Here is an 18,618-nt window from a genome sequence, read left to right on the forward strand (position 1 = left end):
CTGCTTCGTTGTCATGCGACTTCAATGCACCTGTTAACTATGTTCACTTGACTTTTGTCTTGCTATTTTCCCCAACGGTGAAAAATCTGAGCCATCCTTAAAATTCTCAACAGGCACACGAGGGGAGTTATGCACCCATTTTCTATTGCTTTCTAATTTATCAGGCTCAACTGGTACCATTTGTGTCGGTGTAGGCTTCGTTATATCCAGCACGCCCGAGCAAATTGATGACCCTGACGTAGTACAGTACATTTAATAATTTGTGAAAAAAATTATAAATTGCTATGCGGATTTTAATAAGATGAAGATCGCGAGTTAATTACAGTTTATTATGTCCAAAATTATTCACGATATCCATTATCGGCGAATATCATCAACATAACCTAACGAAAACATTTACACCTAGTTAATAATTACACAACCAAGGAACAGATACGACATTACGAAGGTAACAACTACTTGAAAGTTTTCTTCATGCTAGTATTTGAATAATTTGGCTGGAAGAGAAAAAACGGTGCTTACAATGTAAAAAGGCAATTGTTAGTGAGAATTGAGAATGTATAGGTAATGGCCCACCTTAATTTGAAGCTGACCTAAAAAAACAGAAGTCTCTACCGGGCCAAATTTAGTAAAAAATTTAACAATTAACTTTAAGCTTCTATTACCGCTTGCGGAAAACACACTGATATTTTTTGGTCGCTACATTAAGGCTAGACTAAGCTGTTAGAAGACAGAACTTTCATTCGCTCCAACAGTCAGAGTATGTTTCGAATCGTTCCTTTCGTCAATATCACTCAACAAATTGCGCAGGTATACATCGCGTTTCCTCATGGTCGGTATCCATGACGTCAGAGATACAAATTAATTATGAAAACGCGCCAATTGTTCAATACGTTAATGTCTATTCTAGATGGACATCTATGGATATACCTCCTTGAATTAAGTCGCAGAGGCGCCACTCTACTAATAGTTGTGCTTTCTCTGGGCCTGTTTACTCCAAGTTTCTCTCTGTTATCGTGCTTATCATTTCTTTCTGTTGTATCATATCGCTTACTCCTTTGTTCTAATAAAAATCTTATAATTAAACTGTACGTGATTTGACTTGCATTATTGCACATAATACAAACCCCCTTATGTAGGGTGCCTAAAAGAAGTGATTTTTGCAAACGGTAGTATAACTACCTTTTTAGGTCTTAAAGTGAGGTTTCTTAGTTTTAAATTCTTTTTAAATACAAATTAAAGGCTAAAGGTTTCTTTCACCGTACAAGGTATTTTTTATTCATTGAGAAATAGACCCTTAATTTTATGAAAAAAAAGTTTTGAGATATAACCGTTAACTGTCATGAAATTATAAACTTTCGTTTTGTTAGGTCGATAGTGTTTTCAAAATTTTTTCTTTGTTTCATAGAATTCAGGGCTTATTCCTCAATAAATAACAAATATTTTTTAGGGGTGAAAACATTTTTGATACAATTGAAAGTTACACATGTTTTTTTGACACCCTACCCGGAGGTTTTTTAAGTGACAGCGTTCTCACATTAAATAATTAATCAGGCCTTACCAAACAGGTGGTCTGACGTAATCAGCGTAATTCGTCTCCCTTACTTACACATTTATAAAATACATTTTTCTAAGCTCGGGGTTTAATAATACATTCTTAAAACTACAGTAGACTCTACGACACTTCTCGTTTTCGGGTCTGTAGGGGAAGCGAACCGGAAGTGTCAGATAACCCTCTCTCCTGCGCTTAGCCGCGTTCGGCGCAGTAAGCGTAGCCGGCCGTGTATGCGTGTGCGTGAGATGAGGCCAGGAGTGAGGGCAAGCGAACGAAGGAGAAATCGGAAAACTAGAAGTGTCGCAGTGGGAAGTGTCGTAGAGTCTATTGTAATATATAAATTTGATTCATTGTTTATATAATTTTGTAACAGCGCTGTGAGTTATGTCCAAGTCGAGATGGTGCTCTTAAGAGAACAGATCAAGCGGGCTGGGCCCATGTAGTCTGTGCTTTGTACATCCCAGAGGTTCGGTTTGGAAACGTCACTACTATGGAGCCTATTATATTACAACTCATACCTTCTGAAAGGTTTAATAAGGTTAGTATTAAAATTAATGAAAATGGCCAAATATATACAATTATTTGAATAAGCAAACTAAATTTCAAGGAACCGATGAGCGCTAATAAATAAACACAACTGCGCCAATAACGTATATCACAAACAGATATACCCTGAAAAGACAAACCAAGTAACTAATAGAGGAAAGGAGGGTATCGAGAAGTTATAAGCATTTGGCCCCTCGTCCCCCACTAATGAGGCTGGAACCAAAGTAAAGCTCGTGTTCAGTAGATACACTTATATAATGGAAACCAATTTGTAGAATTTAGCCTTCCTACTGTTTTCTGTCATTTAAGGTCAAAACTTACGCTAAGATTAAAAGTAATATACACACATGTCGTGTTACTGTACCGCCCGTTCTTTTTCTGGCTTCACGCTTAACTGCCTTATCAGAAGTTGTTTTCATTGCGACTCTCTGAGCATGTGCTATGCCGGGTTCAGAGACTATATATGCAGTCCTGAGTGTCAACATAAAAAAGTCCACGTCTCTGTACCGACTACACCCTAGGTCAGCACAGTAACGCGAGATGAGTGAAATCTTTAACAAATCTATAGGAGCTTTTGGGCTATACTAACTAACTCCGTTATCTTTCCCGAAATAGAATAAATGCATCTATCATTACACAGGCCTGCAAATAATGGGGTCATGTCAGTTTTTGGAAAGTGGAGGGTCATTTCGAAGTACTTTTTTACGTAGAACCTGAATCATGGGTCAGAATTGGCCCATCACGTCACGATTTTAAGATATTTGAGGTTGTGTACCCAAAAATGGCGTTTTTGGCTACTTTTGAGGTCGTGTACAGAAGACACAACATTTTTTGGGATTTTAACAAACCCGAACACCCGCAAGTACACATTTTCAAGAGAAAAAACCCAGTAGAAAATGTCTGCCTCAAAGTATTTAAAGCAAATGCTCAATACATAATGGGACATCTCGTAATTTCAAATTGGCGTAACTTGGTAAAGAAAAATGGTAATTAAACTCTGCGTCTCTTAAATTAAAGAGAAAGAGCAGTACTATATGATACAACTAAAGACAAAATTTCAAAACATTTTGTTTCTTCTGTACATAACCTTAAAAGTAGAAGAAACGCCGTTTGTTGGGTACATAACCTCAAATATCTTAAAATCCTGACGTGATGGGCCAATTCTGACAACAGATTCGGATTCTACATAAAAAATTACTTCGGAAGCGAGCCTCCACTTTCCAACAACAAAACCATGTTAGCCTGTGTTATTGGTCATTACTGTCACTTTAAAAACGTGAGTAAAACATTAATCTGATGTGCCCATATAATAACCCTCGTATGATTTCTTGGGTATGAAAGGTTCAAAGAAATAATTAAACTTCCAGCAGCCGGCTTAAGATATTTTTGGAAGGATCTCTCACCCAAAAGTTCGACCTGCGTGGATGCCTCGAGTTGCACGGTCATGCCTGAGCGGCGCATTGAAACTTTTGCACTTTTGTACAGCGAACGGTGAAGCGGGGGGCGAGGAACAATGCAGTAGTGCCGCAGTGATCCGTGTTGGTCTCTCGTAAACCTACAGGAGTTTATTTACTTGTATTTTATTTACTTTTTTCCAAAAAAATACCTTAAATAATATATGTCTTGTCGCAGAACTCTTGGATGACGAGCGAACATCATCTAAAGTTTAAACGTAATGGCACATCTAAGCCGAAAACTTATAGAAATCTACATTTAACATGGTCAACGTTATAATTACTTTCATCAGCTTATGGAAATAAACCTTTTAGTACCTATGTCAAGGGTGGTGGGCGATGGGCCAGTTTCGGTACCCTCCTTTTACTCAAGTAAGTTTTGGCTACTCAGTAATGTCATGGTATCAAGTTGTGCGCGCAAGATGCGAATGCTATTTACGCATCTTCGATTCATTACTATAAATTAAATACTTTTTGAAGAAACTAAACAAACTCCCTGATAATCGACTGATAAACTAAGAAAATCCAAGCAAACCATTTTCACATTACATTGCCCCAACGTAAAAAAAATCTAATAAATATTGAGGCGTCCTAACGGTAGGATGCCAACGCACGCGAGACGACTTGACGGTACTTAACCAAAAATATAAACAATAAAGAAATAACCATGAAGTTAGCGTTAGGAAGTCTTGCTCGCAGCATCGAGCAAGATGAAGCTAGAACTTGGCCAAAACTTTAAGATGCTCGCTCGCTCCATCAAATAATGAAAGTTTTATCTCGGGCGAGCAAAGCATGAAGGTGCCATGCCACTTCTCGCATGCAGAAGAATCTTCTTAGTTATCTTTTTATTGTTTATATTTTTGGTTAAGTATCATCTAGTCGATCGCATGCGTTGGCATCCTATTGTTAGGACGCCTCGATATATAAAACTTAGTGAATTTACGGAGATGTATTTATTTTGTATTTCGATTATAAAATAATATCGGGCTTGGTTTGTGATTTTTCAAAAGAAAATGTTAACTTAAAAAACCTGTATTTAACTGAAGTTCTTAGCATTTATAAAGATGAATATCATTTTTTGTTTAATAATGTAATAAATGATTTTAGATAGTAATAACTTAATTTTAATGCTACATTTACTATTTTAATTAAATAAGCTGTATTTGACATTCGACAAAAATTCTATATGTCCACTACAGGCTCGGATTTCGGATTTTCTTTTAGTAATTACATACATTTTGTGCCAGACACCACCAAAAGAAGAATCATCCCAGTATTATTATCGAAAGACTGAATTTTACACACCCATGCACTGTGATATGTGTACGAAAATTTGGAAACGAATCCAATTTTTACTGGATGTAGGATAATACAAGGACAAGTTGTATCTCAATAGCCATGTCGGAAGACTGCGTTTATTTACGCAGATATTCCATGAGGATATTGGCATGAATCTTTTTTTCCTGTTACTTGACATCAAATACCAGTAAGGAGTGAAAGCAAATTGGAAAATCGGACGTTTAGAGAAAAGTTCGAATTTTTTCCTAATTTGTCTGTAAATTTTAGCGTACATGGGTGGATAAAACGCATTCTTCCGACTAGAATATTCCGATTCAACTTTTTCTTGCGTTGTTGGATATCAATTCAAAGTAATTATTAAAGAAAATTTGAGAACCGAACGTTAAGAACGTTAAGAAGAATGTTAGAATTTTTCCCGATTTTTTCCGCATACATTTTAGATTTCGTGGGCACACAAAACGCAAGTCTTCCGACAAGGATATTGGGATACATTTCTTTTAGCATTGCCTGACGTCAAGTAAAAGTAATTAATGAAAGAAAATTGGTGGACCGAGCGTTTACATTAAATTTATAATTTTTGTCGAATATAAATTATAGTTTATTTCATTAAAATTATCAGTGTTGCGTTCTAATAAGTCATTACCATTTAAAATTATGTATCACATTATTTTTACTTGAACTAAACAACAATAAATTGATTTTGATAAGTTTAAAATTTTTTATATTTACGTTCATAAACATTGTTAACTTTAGTGGCATAAAGCCTGTAGTGCAGGCTGAGAATGGAGGTCAGATTTGTACCAAGCATGAAGAAGTACTTTAAAAACTATGCATCCCATTTTAGGAATACATAGGTTAGATTTTTTCACCCATGTAATAACACTGTCATTGAGAAGCTTTTTTTATAGTTTAAAATTTCAGGTATATAGTAATAATAGAGCAATAAATCATAATATGGCACTATTTATCACAAAATATGAATCAGGTAGTTGGCCTAAGAGTTCTTATTTAGTTTAAGATGTCAGTACAAATTACACAAGGTAATTTTCGAGAATTCGTTGGTAGAGGCAGTCGTTAAAAACATAGAAAGTTATCTTTAAAGAATCTTTGAAGTATTGTTCCACAAAACACATTAGTTGGGCGAATTATTTCGAAAAAAATCAAAGATCAGTTAAATGTCGTAAAAAAAATGTTAGCACCGGCTGCACTCCATTCGAACTCTATTTGGGTATTTCACTTAAAGATCATGTTAGAAAAATCACCCAATTTTCACGTGAAATCCTGGTTTCTCTGAATGTGTAATCAGAAAATGGGCGCGTTTAAATCAGAAAAGAAGCAAAGCAAGAAGCAAATCAACGAAAATAATAAATCGATAGTACTATTGTGATTGAAATTGTTTTCAACTCAAATCAAATGGACAGTGCATGCTCAAGTCAAAGAATCATTTGCCACGTAAATTTGTTATTTTTAAATGGTAATAAGACGATACGTATTTTAGGATTTGACGAAAAAATGTGAGAAAGTTAAGAGTATTTGAATTTGAAAAATAGAAAACGCGCGTTATTAAAGAATGGTTAATTTTTTTTAATAAAGTGTGATTCAAAAAAATAATATAGGTTTTTATCTTTTTCTTTCGTATCCCTAATGTAATCTGCCTTGTGCTGGCGCCATAGTGGGGAAAAAGTAAAAGAAACCAAAATCTGTCTCTAAAACAATTTTAAAAAAATGTTTGGTACTTTTTCTAGGTCTCTGACCTCGCTAATACTCGGTAACCCGAGTACTCAGACGGGTACTCGGGAGCAGATTATTACTCGAGTATCCGGGTAATCACCTAAATTCGGGTACCCGGGCACCCGAGTAGCCGGGTAATTCCCGGCTACCCGGGTGAGTGTGGTGTATCAGGAATATAGTCAAACAAAAGATAACATGTTCAGACAGTTAGATAAACCTTCATTAAATTCGTTAGAATTTACTTGTGTGATAATGTTTGGAAGTCCAATGAATAGGGCATAATAATAATGATAATAATCTCTCGTTGGTGTTGCGGTAGGGTTTGAACTTTCCTCTCATGACTTTGACGGCTATGTTGGCGTTTGCACTGCCAATTGACAAGGTTTCTCATGTCAGACACGCAGTTAGCGAAGAGGAGGGGGAATAAGAAGAACATCAAAACCCATAAACAATAATGGAAAGTATTTTTAATATTTTGAAACGCTTGTCGCTTCTTGAGGATCGTCGGGGTACATCTGGAGCTGTCGCTGGGGCCACAACATGCAGGACGGTGGTGATGGTCAGCTGTGAGACGGTCAGGCAGATCTTACTATTCAAACAGCTGGCCAGCAAAAACATTTGCGACAAACGTTAAGCAGTGAAACATCAACTGTGACTGCTGAAGATGCTTTGTTTAGCGTTAACTATTTGTAGCTAACCATCTCGACAGAAATACCGTGGGAGAGCATCAAGTGGAATACCACAATGAAAGAGGAAATGGTCCGTCTCTATTACGAAAGTGTGCAGTTTAAAACAAAATTGAAAAAAGGATAACATTTAAAGACGAAGTTTGCTGCAAAGTATCCGGATATAAAAAAGTCGCACCAAGAGATCTTATCGCTAATATAAAGAACATCAAAATGGAAGTTAAACAGCAGCTTTCTATTGATGAACTCCCCTCGGAAGATGTGGACAACTAAAACCTGATTAAAGCTGTAAGCATAGGTGCTCGGGATAATGAACATCAAGTTCCGCTTCCACTAGAACCACATCCTTATATTATTAGCCATGATGTAGACAGCGAAATCCGAGAAAAACTACAGCACCTTGAAAGGAATGTTGGTTATGCTTTACTAGAGTTCAGATATGTAGAACCAACACAAAGGCATTCTATGCTAAAGATGAGCATCACAAATGATCTGCGTGCACTAATAGAACACCTCAACAGCAAGGTTTCATCTATGCATTTGAACATAACACATACTGCGTTAGAGATGCTAACTCTTCTATACTGTGCCAGTAGAACGTTAGGCCGCATAACTAGGCCTACAAATTCAGTTTTTTTCCTAGGAAGGGCTCGAGATCCACCATGGAAGATCAGGTTGGATATGGATGGCGGCAAAGTAAGGTGCAAATTGAGTTGATTACCTGATTATGAAAAAGGAAATAGAACCAGAAAGCTAATAAATCAATGTACTAAAATCATCAACCCTCGGTACATCAAGGCACGAAGGCATCAAAATCGAAACTTTCAGACAGATGAAATCAGGTTCTATCGTGAACTGAGTGTAAAGAAAAATAACCAGCAAGGCACCGACGTCCCTCTCTTGGAAGATATGACTAACTACAGGTTGGACGTTTGGGGAAAATGAACAAATACAATTGGGACACTGCGTAGTTCAAATGGGAAAAATCAGGGTCAAGCAATAGCTCTGAAGTGGAGCTGACAAACATCACAGATTTAGATGTTTCAGCGGTCTTAAAAGAGCAAGTGGAATGCTACCTTTCCGGCCATGGTGCACAACTTTTAGTTCAAGTACCTGACGAGTGTGTATCATGCGTTGGAGAGGAGTTTTAATAAGATCATCGAACGCTCAGATCTGATACCTGGCTTTATGCTCCAGGGTACTACGTATATGTTGCCTCAAAAAACCACATGCTCAAAATCCATCTGAATATCGAAAGATAGGCTGTCAGCAGATAAGGTATATTCTCATTGCGACAAGAATGACATCCTTACAGCAGAACAAAAAAGATGTTTTAAAAACTCGCGAGAGACTAAAGATCTAGTCACTATAGACGCTGTTGCCATGGCTCAAGCTCGTAAACCTCAAAGGAATCTGTATATGGTATACATTGGATACAAGCAATAAATTCTTTCCGTGCCGCGTGATTATTTGCTTGAAGTCTTAAAACTTTACCACAACTACCCGCGCATCATGGACTGTTTAGCTTTGAACCCATTTAGCAAAACACTAAACAGCATGTATCATGGGTTCAGACTAGATGATAATGAGATTGGTCACCAAGTGATCCAACTTCCTTACATAGATGATCTGAAGTTATATGCTAGTTCAGACCAGAAACTGATCGATGTCACAAAGCATTTTTCCAATGATATGCATAGTGAGTTCGGAATAAATAAATGCAGAACAGTACATTTAACCAGAGGGGAATCAGGGATCGCAGAGTTATAAAACGAGTTCGAAAATGACAGCGAGCCAGTGGCTGCAGGCCAGTCATATAAATATTATGAAGAGTTGTCTCAACTCTGCAAACAAAACCAGGGCAACGAATACCTATGCCATCCCTGTCCTCAAGTACTCCTTCGGGCTCATCAAATGGTCTAACATCGATCTTGAAAGGTTAAACAGAATCCTCTACGTAGGAGAAACACCGAATGCACCAAATTAGTTCAGCGATTGAAAGGGTAGTTATACAATAATATATAGGGTCTAAGGGCGTTGTAGATGTTAAAAAACTGTGTAATTGACAAATTATACATTTGCGAGACCATTTTAAAAGCAAATGAGATATTGCGCTTTACAGCACCATCTGTGAAGCGGGTCTTGACTATACGCCCTTGAATTTGTCCTTAGAGGAGGCCTTGCATATCAGGGCAGAAACCATAGAGGAATTAGAAATACAATGGAGACAAAAACCTATCCACGGCGAGCATCCCAAAACATTAGATCAACATGAAGTCAATATCGAGGCACCCAATATTTGGCTGAGAAAGGGTGTTCTGTGTCCAGAAACAAGAGGATTTGTCATTGCGATACAGGACAAGGTTGTCAGCACCAAAAATTATCGCAAACACCTATTACATCTAAACGTGTTTGACCGGTGCTGATTATGTGGAGATACCAAAGAACCCGTCGAGCACATTATTCGACGCTGTTGCCTAATGGCTCAGGGAGAATAGTCGCACAGAAATAATCATGTAGCAGGCATTATACATCAACAACTTGCCCTAAACTTAGGACTCTTAACAGAATGGATGCATTTCAATAGATACATTCCAATGCTCGTCTTAGAAAACGAAGATTACATCTTATATTGGGGTGTTACTAACTAGATGCTGTGAGGGATCTCGCAAATTAAAGGAAGGATTAGGATTTGGAAGTCGAGAATAATGGGTGAAGTCAGTGATTGGTAAGAATGTAAATAAAAAATAAGGTTTATTTGAATCAAACTTACAGTCGGTTGACACCAAGAGTCGTAAAATCTCACATAGCCGAACCGGGTGGCGAAGCCAAAAGCAGGCGAGTGATGGGGTTGAATCCGGAGTAGTTAGTTATTCAGCGAGGGGGCTGAGATTCTGGAGAGTCGCATGGCGTCTTGGTGGGTTGGTGGCGTCAGGAAACCAAGGGGTTGCGAAGGGGTATCGTTCCTCAATCCTAATTATGGGCCCGCAGGGCCGTACGATAGCGGGGTGCTTGTAACTTTGTTACAACCTCCACTCCCCCCCCCCTCTCTGTTTGGGACGTTTATTTTGTCAGCAATTCTTCAGTTTTCTCGATTTCGTCGTTGAGTGTCGGGCAAGATTCTTTCTCTGTCGGATCCAGCTGAATATAATGGTCATCTCCTTCATTGTTTTTCTTGTCTTGTAATTTTTGTGTTGTTTGTCTGCGTTTAAGTTCTGTCCATTCCTCCTTCTTTAGAGAAATCCTTATAATTTCCTTGAACTCTTGATTTGCCGCTGCCCAGCCTCCTTTTATGTATTTGGTCCTTGTCGAATCAGGAACAGTGTGGTGGTTTTTTGTCTTGTTCGACATCTGTCCACAGTATGTACCCTGAAAAATGTAGAGTTTTACTGGAACCATCCTCTCGCAATGACTGCACTGCCACGTCTTTATTTCTTCCATCATCTTCGTATTAGCTGAAAAATAATTTAACACATCCTACTTTTTAAAAAAAAATAAAAAAAAAAATTTTATTCTCTTCTTGATATGTGTTTTCTCATTTTATTTCAAAAACATGTAAACTCTAGAGTTTTATTTGGAATATATTTTTTCCAAATTTCTTATCTTAATATATTTTTAAAAATTTGTCTGTGTTATCCATTCCTAGGAATATCCTTTTAAGATTTTGATTTTCCGTGATTCTTCTTTCTTGAAAATTAACTTATCTCTAAAATCGACTTTTATTTTTAAGTAAAAATCAAACTTGGCCTCTTATAGTCATATTTCAATCAATCTTTAATTGTTTTTTTTTATTTCTCCAGTCCTCCTGTTTCTTCATTTTCTTTTCAAATTCTCTCTTCTCTATTTCCTTTCTTTTCTTTTTCTCTTCCTCCTATCTCCATTTTAACATCCCTTCCCAGTCGTTTCTTTATAGTAGGCCTCTTTTTAATCTTTCTGTCGCTACCAATTTCTCCACCTTTAAGTTGTGCTTTTTCTGCACAATTCTTGCCTGTGCATTACCCACATCTCTTCCTTCCTCCCTATCTCCTCTCGCTATTTTTCTTAACTCCTTATCTCTGTTTTTTTAAATTTCCTCCTTCATTCTTCTTTCTACCTCTTCTTTCTTTCTCTTTTCCTTTTCTTCTCTCCTTTTCTCTCTTTCTTCTTGTGTTCCAGAGACGGATGGTTGGCCTAGCTCCCACCACTTTCTGCATCCATGTGAGAGTGTTTCCCTGCCGACTAGTTCGGCACGGCAGTCTTTACACTTAAGTGTAAGTCGTGGGTCCATTTTCTGAAATTAAGTTTTTTTTCTGTTTTGTCTATTTTTTGTAAATTTATGTGTTTGTGTCATTTTTTTGTCTTCGCCAGTTGTGTATAAATCAAATCATTAACATGTATGCCATCTCAAAAAAATACATCAAATCAAAATCTACTCTCTACAAATAAATTTTTTGATATCTTTTACGTTCCAATTACCTAGTGATTTTCCATTTTTCGTTTTTAATTCGTAAATTTTTGGTGAAATTTTTGCTTTGTTAACAAAATGGCACTTCAAAATTTTTATTCAATTTTTGAGCTTTCCTTCCCCTTTATTTGACAATGTTTTGTTGTTTTTTAGTACTTTTTCGCCAATTTAAAAACTTATGGGTAATATTTCATTGAATAATAAACTATGCAATATTTTATTAAATGATGAGAGAATTGAACAAGTTGATAAGTTCGCATACCTTGGTAGCATATCTACTAAATACGGGAAGATAGATGAGGAATTAGATAGACGCATAAACGAAGGTAAGAAGGTTATTAGAAGAGCAGGACCCCTTATCAGAAGTAAAAATATATCAAATGAAGCTAAAATGGCAATAAATAATTCTATATTTGTACCGACTGTATTATACGGTAGCGAGACATGGGCTTATCAAGAAAAAGATAAGAGTAAAATTAACGCAATTGACATAAGATTCGTGCGCATAATATGCGAAAAAACTCAGATGGACAAAGTGAGTAACGAGATAATTCTAAAAGAATGTGGGGCAGAAGAGACGCTAAAAGACACATGGAAAAGAAATCGGGTAACCTGGTTCGGGCATGTTGATATAATGCCAAACGAACGACTAACGAAACAAGTGTATCAAGGTAAAGTAAATGGCAGTATGCCCAGAGGTAAAACGCGGAAAGAATGGTTAGAATGTGTGAATGAGACCCTAATTAGAAGAGACATAAGAAGCTACTGAAACACAAGAGCCTGCATGAAAAAATGCATGGACGTAAAAGAAGCTAGAGAAGTATGCCAGGACAGAAATGTATGGTGGCAAATATTTAATGAAAAGAGTGTCAGTAGAGTGAATGACGCCTGAAACAAAAGACCTAATGGACCCAAGTGGGGAACCTTACATAACGACTGTCCGGATCTTCACTTGGGGTGATTGCTAGAGAGATTCATCAGCAACCTGAGTCGGAGCAGTGTTGCAGAACGAACGTGTTATTATCCCTCCTTCACATTACTCCTTTCCCCACCGAGTGAGTCACGCCTACCCCGAAAGGGAAATGGCTTAATGGTGTAATAATAATCTATTCATCCTACTGTGAGTTCGGCTACAGGTAATATGTACCTTAGATGCACTAAACATCTTGAAGATTTAGAAGTCCGTAGGGGACTGGCAGAAGCTAATAGGGTAATAGGGCAATAAAGCTAATAGGGTGATGAAAAGAAAGGCGAATTCCAAACGACACCATGCTCGTAATTTTATACTTTCAACATAATCGCCAGAGATTTCAAACATCGTATTAAATTAGCTTATAACATCCTCGTTTACTCAGTCTATTAACTTGGTCCGTGGCTATGATGAAAAAACCGAGTTCGTCCGAGTAAAATTTGTAAATAATAATAATAATAATACATATACTTGTCTATAGTGGACAACTGTGTCTGCGTTAACCTATACAAAGGAAGCCTAGAAAATACATCATGGCGTGAAGATCAGGGTCTTCAACTCATAGGTGGAAATACCATTCAACATCTAGGTAATGGTGAAACATATGCATATTTTGGAATACCGCAAGCGGAAATCCAAGATGTGTGTGTTAAAAACGGCCCTTGAAAAAAGATATCGCAAAATTCTCAGAAAAATGTAGGCTTCCGAATTATCTGGGAAGAATAAGATCCAGACGGCCAATATTCTGGTAATTCCTATACTGCTCTACACGCTTTGTGCAATAAAATGGAACGTTGATAATTTGAAGCAATTTGACCGAAGCATGGTGAGAATTCATCGAATTCATCATCTTAGAGCTTCCGCACCTCGTATGTACCTCCCTGGAGAAAAAGGGCGTAGAGGTTTGCGGAGCTTAGAGTTTCTTCATCGTAGAACGGTCCTCGTTGCAGCTATCGCAGTTCTAAAAAGCACAGACTCTAATGTGACTGGTACATCAACATGACGTCGCCAATGTTGCGGCATTTCTATACCGTGCTGCAGATAGGGCCGCAGAGCAGCTTTCTCTCTCATTTGATATCAGCGACAGTACACGTGGCCTAGCATCACTAACACCTTAGGTGCTCAAAAGTCGTGTACTGGAAGCAGAAAATTCGCTTCCACTAAGAGAACATGCTAACGCTGACAAACCTCTTCACGATCAATTATACGGTACTATACGTAGAGAAGAGCTATCGAAGAGTCTGTTCAACAGGTTTCTCAAATCTACTGGATTGAGATCGGAGACTTTGGAATTTCTTTTTGCCGTCAAGATGACATTGTACTTGTAAGCGTATAAGCGACGTATAAGGAATGTACTTGTAAGCGATACTAACTGCCGAGAGTGCAAACAAGAGCCAGGAATACTTGGATATGTTGTCAGTGGATGCTAAATGTATGCACTCTTCTGATACATAAAGAGGCACAAGGTAGATCTAAAAGTGTTATATTAACATCTTCGGCATTTCTATCGTGTTGATCAAATGCTCTTCTTACTATACGCCCAAAGAAGGTACAATACAGCTACAACGCATGATATTTTCCTCCGAGATCTAAAGACCAAGATAGTTTACGTGACTGGATTTTTGGCACTAGCGGACGATAATATTATGGCAAATGAGAAAGAAAAACGGGCGAAATTGCGGGCTCTTCTTTTCGAGCTGAGCAGGCTGTATCTAGGCTACATAGACTATCCTCTGGTTCTCATAATCGGCAGCCTTGGAGGTATGAAACCTTCATTTCTTAGCCAACTTAAAAAAATCACGACTTGCCAGCATCAGGCTCAGTTCATTGCGAGCAAGAAGAAAAAGGTTGTTCTGGAATCACTTCATATCTTCCTTTAAGACTGTTCTTACTAACATTGTACAAAGGTTGGTAGCTCTAAAAATGTATCCAGAGGTGAAACCTTCACCCTTAACTGTGCCGTCTGCAGCGTAAGGTCATCTGCGGCCAGAGACCGCACTCTAAGATAGGAAGAGCAGAAGTGGACGACGTACACGTTCCGGTTGCGTCGGGATTGAATTTATTCTAGTGAGCACGATAACCCTCTTTCGGTATTTCTCTCACCATCCTCTACCTACCCTCATCATATTTTATGCATTATTTATTAAGCAGATACTCAAACATTCTCGATTTGAAGCATGTAACGGTTTCCCCATCTACCACTTCCAGCTGCAAGGATTTTCATAACTTCATCGCTCATACAACAAACGATTTCCGGAACGTTACCCTGCGTCTTGACGAGACCCACAGTCTCTCGGTTTGGCGGACCAACTGACAGGATACCAATTGACTTCTAAATGCAAGAGTTAGAGCCGCTTTATTCAAATGAAATTGCTTCAGTGCGGTACGCACTCTTCTAATATTAACCATCTAGGTATTCCACGAAAGAGTACTCGTCGTAATTACTCCCAGCTTCCGAGCTTGCAACCACTAAAGCATTAATCTTCTTGAGATTGAGATTAATCCCTTCAACGTCCGTAGACTATAGACATATACTTCAGAACAGTAACCGAAAAGCCCATATCCTTTAATTTTCGAAGTAAAAATATATAGGGAACCACATCGAAATCCTAACTAAAATTGAAAAGCACAATAATGGTGCTCATTCGCTACAGGTCTGTTATCATTTGAATTTCTGGGGCTTTTACTTTATTTATAGTTCTGAAAAGAACTTTATTCCACTGTTGAGGAAAGAGCGAAGTCTGAAGCGGTAAATTGAAAATAGCAAGTATATGTGGAAAAATTACTGGTAGGGCCCTAGCCCTAGGTCCGAGAGCCATTTGGTTGTTATATTATATGAAGGCTTACCACAAATTATAAGAAAATAAGCATTGATGTCATTAACTGAACACACTAGTGGAAATTCCTCACATTTTGGTTTAACCAAACCAAGAGCCCTTAGCTCTCTCCACAGACTTCGACTTTCTGTGACCCCTGTAATTTTTGTGCATCGTATATATCTCTTGTTTCTCCATTTAACGCAATAGCACGGTTCCCCAACTCCTTGTATCTATTACGCAGAGATGTATTCCCCACCTTCCTCCAGGTCCTGTAAGCACTATTCCGGTCTTTTATACAATTTTTCATATCATCTGTTATCAATGGACGCCACTCTTACGATTTTTAATCTCCTTATTTTATACTTCCAACCTCTTTATCTTACGATAATGTAGAGGTTAAAATTATTCCCAGATTGCGAGCACTACCATCAAAAGGAACCACAATTCCATTTAATTGCACTGGTGGCAAAGAAACAACGTCTAGGTTATTGATATATCGAGAACTGCCTGAAAATATAACCTGAGTCTTAGCTAGATTTAGTATAAACTCATTAGTCCTTGACCAATCACAAACACCCTTAATATCTTCATCAATTAGGTCACTAATTTTAACCGGCTTACATTGGATATACATCTACAGATCATCATCAAATAGCATATGCGTACAGAATCAACAGCAGATGCCCAAGCACTGACCGCTGCAGAACTCCTACCTCAATGTTGTCCCATATAGATCTTTTCCCCAATCCTATTAGAGAATAATCAAGAGCAAATAAGTACAATGCTATCGAATTCAGCACAGATGCCGAAACCCCATTTTTTTCAGTTTAGGAAAGAGAAGCATATGCGGGACCATATCAAAATCATTGGTAACAGTGGGCAATATTTTCTTTTTCCACATAGTCTATCATTTGACTAGACGCTTTTTTCTAACGCTTTAGAGAGATAAAAGAAGATAACCACAGGCCTATTATCACCAAAAGTTAGAGGTACCTTAACGTTCAATTTCAATTTTAATACTCTCTTGGTTCTCAATAAGTGTGAGGGGAGAAATGTCTCCGCAGTAGAAATGAGCATCGCCAAAATCAAAGTTAAGGAGAATAGATAACCAGATTGATGATATAGTATATGAAAAATCAAAACAAATGGAAGAAAATGAATCATTTATGTTATAAACCGTACACACCAGTGGTAATTCCTCGCACCTGAGTCTGACTAAATCTAAAGATCTTTTAACTTCCTACATAAATCCTTAGACTCTACTGCGCACATCAATCTAGTGACATTATACCCAACTCTTGCCCCTCCAAATAGCCTCGTGAAAATATTTCCCAGTACCTTAGAGCTATCAAGTTGAAGGGTCCACTAGTCTTTTCCAGATCTTGTTTTCGCGATCAAGCTCTCTTACCAAAATTTTAATATCATCCGTCTTCCACGAACAAATTCTTCTTCTTATCATAGAAGATCTTAAAAGAGCATGTTTATCCATCGCCACGTTCAAAAGATTATCAATAAATCTATGCTTTTCATCTAAAGATCGTAGACCCACCAAGTAGCAGACCGTAAAATTGAGAAAAAGGCCTCGTCATCAACATTCTGAATATCGTGATAGGTATTTCTGTTGGTTTGCACAAATTCACCTGTTTTCTAGGAGTATGCAATCGCTATAAGTTCATGCCCATCCACAAAGTGAACAGTTGATTGAAAATATGAGATGATCTTTCTCTCATCATCTACAATACACAGTTCTAACAATATATCAGAGTTCTGAGTATGGTTTGTTGTTTCACATGAAACTATAAGTAGATAAAGTCAGTAAAAAATATCATTTACTTTTTCAATGAGGTCTTCTATAGCCACAGATAAAAGAATAGGTGACACCCTATAACTAATAGTTTCATTTATGGTGAATTGAGGTTTATTAAATAATCCTTTAGATGTCTCTAATCGTATAAGTCTAACATTCAATCGCAACAGTATTGTCACTAATGACTTCAGTAATCCATGTCTCAAGTACCGCTATTATATGATCAATATTTGTATTAGTAAGCTCGAAGTAATTCTATTTGAAATTTTTATGAGTTGATGCTAACATGACAAATCTTTAACTGAGAACATTTCACCGCCAATGACGAACTGGAAGATTGCCCTTGTCATCGTATGCCTAGAGTCCCTATTCCGTGGCCAAAATTCTGATTTTTGAACTTTCGAATTTGTACAAAGGAGTAAGGCCATTCTAATGAGTGATAATTAATGTATCCCTTTCGTAAATTATTTGTTAATTAATGAAATCTTGTCCCGTTGGCAAACACGCAAAGTTAAAAAAAATTTTAATTCTTTTATGTGTTTTTCGTTTGGATATTTAATATTGTAATAGATCCGTTATTTATTTACAAATGGCTATTTTTTCTGCTTACCCTTAGACTGAATAAAAAAAATTTGTGGTTAAAGTGCTGCAACGTTGATGTTAGAAACTAAATAGTAAATTGGTCAAATACTTTCTTTCATTCGAGATTACCGCGGAGTTTCACCATTGGATCCGCCATTGTGTTTTTTTAAATGACGACTTTAGATTTGAAATCAGTGCCCTTGAATACGTTTAAGTATCACGTTTAGAGTAAATTCAATACATTTTAGAAATACTCGTCCACTATATTGAATTCACCATTATTTTTTTTTTAAATTTTGACATCAGATTTGAAATCAACGCCCTCAAAAATCCGTAGATAACACGTTTCAAGTAGATTATATAATTTGTTGACATACTCGTCCGTCATATTTAATCCGCTATTTTTTTTTTTTTAATTTTTGACGTCGAGTTCGAAAGCAGTGCCCTCAAATCAATCAACAAATCAGTGCCCTTAATAACTTGGAAGTTACAAGATACAGACGACAGCGAACCATTAGATAACAGAAATAACTCAAGCCAAAACAGATCACGTAGACTCTCGACAAAAAATAACAGGTCAAACAGATGTTCATGAACACACATTAATAATTCAGATAAAGATTACGAAACCGACAATAACTCAAATAACGAAACAATTCCAGCAACATTTGTTCCTTTTGGCATGATCCAAACGGTAACGAAGATAAAAATAATTCAAAAAATGA

The 18,618-nt window shown here is 37.3% G+C and overlaps 1 protein-coding gene across 2 annotated transcripts in view; it reads left to right on the forward strand.

The window, feature by feature from the left end:
• The window catches only part of LOC117170229 (protein AF-10-like), a 688,368-nt gene that overhangs the window by 150,768 nt on the left and 518,982 nt on the right, over positions 1 to 18,618 (forward strand). For both annotated transcript variants that reach the window (XM_033356851.1, XM_033356852.1), the window contains exon 3: positions 1,929 to 2,093. In XM_033356851.1, the coding sequence (XP_033212742.1) occupies positions 1,929 to 2,093 (165 nt within the window). The remainder of the gene's footprint in view (positions 1 to 1,928; positions 2,094 to 18,618) is intronic.

This window comes from Belonocnema kinseyi, chromosome 3 (assembly GCF_010883055.1).
Source record: "Belonocnema kinseyi isolate 2016_QV_RU_SX_M_011 chromosome 3, B_treatae_v1, whole genome shotgun sequence".
Lineage (NCBI taxonomy): Eukaryota > Metazoa > Arthropoda > Insecta > Hymenoptera > Cynipidae > Belonocnema > Belonocnema kinseyi.